Source organism: Sinohyriopsis cumingii, chromosome 8 (assembly GCF_028554795.1).
Source record: "Sinohyriopsis cumingii isolate HCF-2022 chromosome 8, ASM2855479v2, whole genome shotgun sequence".
NCBI classification, from domain to species: domain Eukaryota; kingdom Metazoa; phylum Mollusca; class Bivalvia; order Unionida; family Unionidae; genus Sinohyriopsis; species Sinohyriopsis cumingii.
In genome coordinates this window covers 116943287-116950113 of record NC_142968.1, presented here as the reverse complement: position 1 = coordinate 116950113, position 6827 = coordinate 116943287, and the positions used below count along the sequence as shown (strand labels likewise).

The following is a 6827-nucleotide window of genomic DNA, read 5'->3' as shown; positions in this document are numbered from 1 at the left end:
TGACAGTGATATTGGTGTATCGACAGCAGCTGCAAAGCAAGTATGATGTAGATGTGTTATGATGAAGTTCACGTTGACAGTGATACTGATGTATCGACAGCAACTGCAAAGCAAGTATGATGTAGATGTGTTGTGATGAAGTTCATGTTGACGGTGATATTGGTGTATCGACAGCAAATGCAAAGCAAGTATGATGTAGATGTGTTATGATGAAGTTCATGTTGACGGTGATATTGGTGTATCGACAGCAAATGCAAAGCAAGTATTATGTAGATGTGTTATGATGAAGTTCACGTTGACAGTGATATTGGTGTATCGACAGCAGCTGCAAAGCAACTATGATGTGGATGTGACATAAGGAATGAACAGTATGATTTTGGTAGATGATATGGTTCTCTTATTACCGTGGAGATGAAAGTATTATTCAATATTATGATGACTGATGCAACTTCACTGAATAAAAAAACATAATTTTGATATAGAAATTTATTTCCATAGTAATTAATGGTAATAACAATGTATATTTTAATATGAATATAAAATGAATGAATACCTCCTAACGACAGTTGTCCAGCGGCTTGCTCGTCGACAATCTCGTTCTGAACCATGCACTGATACATCCCCTGATCAAAACGCGTCACATTCGAGATAATGAGAACTGTTTGTGAACGGATTGTGACTCTATGATCTGAGACGAGTGGCCGGCCATCTTTGTACCAATCAATAGACTTTACTGGGTGACCTGTCACAGAACACTCGAAGGAACCTGATTGACTAGAGTCTATGATCTGTGATACGGGCGTAATCATCACTGCCAATGGTGCTGAGGACAAAATATGTAATCAATATTTTAACATTGCTTGAGAGAGTTATGTCATTTAGTACTAACTAACTACCTAACTAACTACTAACTAACTACTAACTACCTAACTAACTACTAAATAACTAACTACTAACTACTAACTAACTAACTAACTAACTAACTAACTAACTATATCCAAAGTATAATGGACATAAAGGCTATCCTAAGTCGTAAAACTGGGAACAGTAAATATCTTGAAGTCAAACATTTTGAGCAGATTTTTGTACTTTGAAGTTAACATGCTTCTGCACTAGTCATGAAAATCACGTCAGAAGTCTGCATTAAATTAGTTGAACTTTTCCCATTTGTGGCTGGGTTTCATTTAAAAAATGTACCTTACAGATAAACCGAAACGACAGTGTGGATACTTACAATTTACAAGCAGTTTTCTGACAATGGTCGCCACGCCTCTTTTGTTTGAGGCGTTACACACGTAGTCTCCGTTATCCTCCACAGTTATGTTCTTTAACAAGAGGTTTCCTCCACGTTGCATTAATCTTGTATCGTCAATTTTGACTAGTTCGCCGTTCTTATACCATCGGTAGCTGGGAAGTGGGAATCCGTTGGCCACGCAAGGCAATTCCACAGACTGGTTTATATTTCCATAAAATGCTCTTGAACTATCCAGCGCTTCAGGAGTTGTCCAACTTTTTGGCGGATCTGCATATTATTATTATTATTATTATTATTATTATCTTAAATATTTCATATCTTACATTTGCAATGTAACAATATCTTTTACATTTATTGCAGAAAGGTATTGCTATTTTGTCACACACACACACACACAAACAAACATACATACATACATATATACATGCATGCATACATACATACATACATACATACATACATACATACATGCATGCATGCATGCATGCATGCATGCATGCATGTATGTATGTATGTATGTATGTATGTATGTATGTATGTATGTATGTATGTATGTGTGTGTGTTTGTGTGTGTGACAAAATAGCAATACTTTTTTTGCAATAAATGTAAAAGATATTGTCACATTGTATACATACATACATACATACATACATACATACATACATACATACATACATACACAGTGTCCATGGCATGATTCCTAAATCTTCAAATATAAAACCCTAACTTTTTCTGTAGCACCACTGACAAATATTTTACATATATATAGGCTTTCATAGGTTGCATTGGCTCGTGCAAGAGAAAAACAAATTAATTAAAATGTGCGTTGTAGCTGCGGCATTCTAACTTTGATATAGTGTATACAAGTCTTACTGATATGAACTAGGTCACAAAGCCCCGAAATCTAAAGTGGAATTGGTAACATATTCAGTTTACATTCTCCAACTTTCAATAATTTTTAAAAGGATATGACAGCATTAGCGTGATCAGTTTTTTTTAAATAAGAAGAACCTGGTTCACAAAAGATATGACAATGAATTCACACAAAGAATTTAATCTGTTCTCACTATTATATCATAAAACAAAAAGTAGTGTATTGATATCTATGACAGAATTAGATAAGAACGATAAACAACAAGCACACAATACCATGAATGTGTAAGTAGGCGAAAGGACTGTATTTCTCCTCCCCAGTCAGAGTGTTTCTGGCAGTACATCGGAAGGTGTTGAAACTATCCTCCTCTCTCACGTCACGAATATGCAGGTCTCCTCCATCTAAAATGCTAATTCTTTCTTCTGCGAATGATATAAATTGACCATTGGTTAGAGTTCGTAATGTAAGCCACAAAGGAAATTAACAGCAATCGCATCCTTGAGATAAAATATAATGCCTCTAGTATTTTTTTATAGCAATAAATATATATACCTTACTTCACAATCTCAATTGCTCTGCATTTTTCATGAACTGAATTGTTATGGTACTTCACTACATTCGTTTTAATTTTCCAGAACGGTGACTACCAGAGAAACTTTTTGAAGAATATCCATCCATCCATATATATATATATATATATATATATATATATATATATATATATATATATATATATATATATATATATATATATATATATATATATACATCAGTCCATCCATCCATCTATTTATCTATCTCTCTATCTAATAAACGTTTTGAAGAATATCTATTTATCTATCAGATAGATAGATAGATAGATAGATAGATAGATAGAAAGTTTCGTTCGAACGATAACAGTAATATCAGCAGTAGTAGCAATAGCAATAGCAGAAGATGTAATATTTGTGCTGGTGGTGATGGAAGCAATTAGGTCATTCACACTTAATAAATGTGTGTCATTTTATAAAATTGCATATAGTATAATGTAAAACTTAATCATCTTTAATTACCATGAGTACTGAGGGCTCATACCGTGAGTACTGTGGGCTCATACCGTGAGTACTGAGGGCTCATACCGTGCATCCCTTTTATACAAACATTGATCATCAGTCTAACAAGTTGACTGAACTATTTAAAAATACTTATCATTATATACTTCAGGGCATTATTTACGCTTGATTTATCATCGTCTAAATCACTTCGTATTCCCCAGTTCGTCTGCACCAAGATTATCTCTCCGACTAACATGCTAACAGCGTTTGTTTGTACTACCGTCGTCATAATCTATTTTGCATTTTGTATCACTCTTTCAATAAATACAGTACAATGGATTAAATTTCTAGTATTTGTTTATGGGTAACAATGCAAAACATTTGTGCATCGTATCATTTTCAATTCAACAATGACTTCAATAAATTTGATAGTACATGAATGGTAGCATTATCTAGAATTGTACATTTCTAATATTTTGCCATATATGAACAACATGTTTCAGCATTGATTGGGCACGGAATAAGATCTCGTTTTCTGACCTGTTAAAGAGCTTTTTCCAGCATTTGACCATTGTATATTGATAAATATAAAACATTTTCATTGATATCCAATATGTTTCTGACGAATGGAAAGTGTAATAACATACTAAAATTTGTATGGCATTTTCTTCCATATCATACACTGGATGTTATTGACAGGTATCTCATCACGAAAAACATGTTTAATTAGAGTGTTCTGGTTTCGATCATAATTTGGTACGCATTCAATTTTCAATTTTGGAAAAGAGGAATACGTGACATAACATTGCGTTTTTTCGTTTAGTTGTCATATCATTCACGAGGTCTTTTGTGTTGTACACATTTTTGAATCCTACCAACAGAGTTAACATTAAACGTGCCCCCCCTTACCACTCAAATCTGAATTATATTAATATAAATGTTTGTATTCCGCCATTTGAAACGTTATATTTTACAAAGCTATTATTTCAGTTACATCTGACAATACATACATCCAAACCTCGTTTGAAAAGAAAACAGAGAAAAAATAGTTTAGGACCGTTCTTTACTGGACCGGTGGAATTTTGAAAAATGTTACGATGCAGGATGCAAAATTCACGGTGAACCTATTAAAGAGAAATTGGTTTTACATATGTCTATAATACAACAAGTTCAACATTAATGCACTTCTGGTGATAAGGACCTAAGTGACTTAAACGGTACCTGTATCCATGGTGAAAGTTCCCTTGGACCAATTCACGACTAAAACGTAATTCTTGACATGGAATGGTACTATGAGGCACTTAAACACTGCTGTTCCTCCACGCATTACGTACACGTCATTCAGGTTCACTTTATAGTCAGAGATCTGATCAACAAACACTGCAATACAAACATATAGAAGAATAATACCTCTATGTTAATACTAGGAAATTGCCTTTGTCAAATAATACAGACAAGAATGGGAAAACGCGGTCGGACAGTGATTTGAGTGCAGGAGTCGCGACGAGAAGAGTGCGAGTTCTAATTCTGCTCAAAGGAGACCAGGTCGCCAGCTAGGGTTCTAAGCAAGATATTTTATGATATTGCTACAACACAATATAACTTCTCATGTGCTGATATATCTTTACATTCTAATCAACCAAGCAAGCATTTCGGTATGGGGAAACATTTGCAGAAATTTTGCAGGAAAAGTTTGCAGAACAAAGGAAATGAATGTTATGGTAGATATGTGAGTGGAATGAAATTAAAAAATCTTTACACTTCATCAAACTTTCTTTCTAGCGAAAAAGTTAACATGATGGCATGCGTTTTCACAACCGAGAATGATAATATAAATGTGCGGGGAATATCTTACAATCCTCGTAGTAGCACCTCCGTCCCTTCCCTCTATATACCGCTCTGGTAGCCTGGTGGTTAGAGCGTCCGCCTCGAATGAGGGAGGTCGTGAGTTCGATCCCCGGCCGAGTCATACCAGAGACTTACAAAAATGGTACTAACAACTGCCTCGCTTGGCGTTCAGCATTAAGAGGTTAGTGTTAGGACTGGTCGGCCTGGTGTCAGGATAATGTGATTGGGTGGGACATCATGCTACATGTCTGCGGCATAATGTCCCAGTGCTAGACATCAATATAAACTAACACACTGCAGACATCGTAGCGATATGACTGAAATTTTTTTAAAGCTACGTTAGAAATCCAAATCACATCACATAACACATCACATCTAAATATCATTAGATTGGCTATTGATTTGTGAGCATTGAACAGAGGGCCGACGCCGCCACATTTGCTTGGGTACGTCTATTCTCTACCAGCAGTAGCGGTTGGAGTCAACAAATTCCGTTGTAAACAATAAAGAACTATGTTCGACCTCTACAAAGTATAACGTGGGTTTTTTGGGGTGGTGATGGTTTGTTGTTATTGTTGCTGTTTTGTTTTTTGTTGTTTTTGTTTCTTTTTTTTTCTTCTTTTTTTTGTTTCCTAGTTGCTTTAATTCCAAGCTGCCCTGCTTTAAAGCTGGAAAATATTATAAATATCTGACACTTTATGGTGAAAACTTTAATGAAGTCATGGCCGTACTGCAATAGCCGTAAAATGAATTTATAAGTATCAGCTATATGGTGCAAATTAAATGTCATGACTTAAAAATTACACGTTGTTGAATTGAGATAGGTAATTTAAAAAGTTTTATGACATAATCTAAAATTAGAATTATATTTTAGTGTGTATAAATGAAATTTGTTCTTAAAAGAGAGGGAGAGAGATAGACAGACAGACAGACTGATAGATAGATAGATAGATAGTAGAGGGAGAAAGACTCGAGGTTCGCGCACAAAGATACTAAATTAGACACAGATTCATGTATGTACTTAATCAGATTTGCAGAAGCGTAAAGTCATTATCAGCCATCTTTGACTTTCAAATTACTCTGCATTACATTATCTCGTTATAATTGCTTTTATAAACGTTGTAAAAAAATGAAGGACAGGTTTCAGTTCGAGACTTTCATTGTTATCCATGATTCTGAAAGCGTTCACACATGATGTTAAAATCTAAACTGCATGCCTTAAATGTAATTAAATTCGTTGCTTTTAATTTAATTCTCAGTTCTGGAGTCGCACTAAAAGCCAAAGCGGACTTTAACACTAAAAAACGCTTCATGAAACGTGATCAAATCTCTTCTTTCTGAAGTACATAAAAACCTTTATCGCTTAAATATTGCCACAAGCGGAACTGTTTATCGGATAAGTACGTACTGGGAATTAAGCACTATCCGTCTAATAAATGTCTTCCTGGAAACCTTTCGTAGAGGAAAGCCTGGTTCTGACTTTCGGCTTAAAAACGCGTGAAAATGTATACATTCCACTTCTAAAAAAAAATCCGGAAGAAAAACTACTCAAGAATCTATTTTGCCCCGTGGGGGAAAAAAATCGCTCTATGACGGTTTACCCCTTAAAACAGTATTTCTTCCCCGAGAAATTATAATCTAATGCCAATTAACACCCACCGACCCAAATATAATAGCATACAGGAAATAAGTAGATCCAGATTTGTATTCTTCCGCCTGAAGTAGAATGGCTATAGAGCAGGCTGTTGTTCGTGTTTTCCTCGGAGATAAATGGTCCTAACAGGAAGGACATTTAACTCAATTAGAAAATTTTAA

General features: G+C 34.9%; 1 protein-coding gene across 1 annotated transcript in view; it reads right to left on the bottom strand.

Moving 5' to 3' along the window:
- LOC149794474 (cell adhesion molecule DSCAM-like) overlaps positions 1 to 6827 on the bottom strand; it is a gene marked incomplete at its 5' end in the record, with an annotated part of 83017 nt that overhangs the window by 64778 nt on the left and 11412 nt on the right. The window contains 4 exons of the mRNA XM_089969121.1: positions 554 to 823; positions 1235 to 1522; positions 2406 to 2552; positions 4386 to 4544. Of these exons, the coding sequence (XP_089825247.1) occupies positions 554 to 823; positions 1235 to 1522; positions 2406 to 2552; positions 4386 to 4544 (864 nt within the window). The remainder of the gene's footprint in view (positions 1 to 553; positions 824 to 1234; positions 1523 to 2405; positions 2553 to 4385; positions 4545 to 6827) is intronic.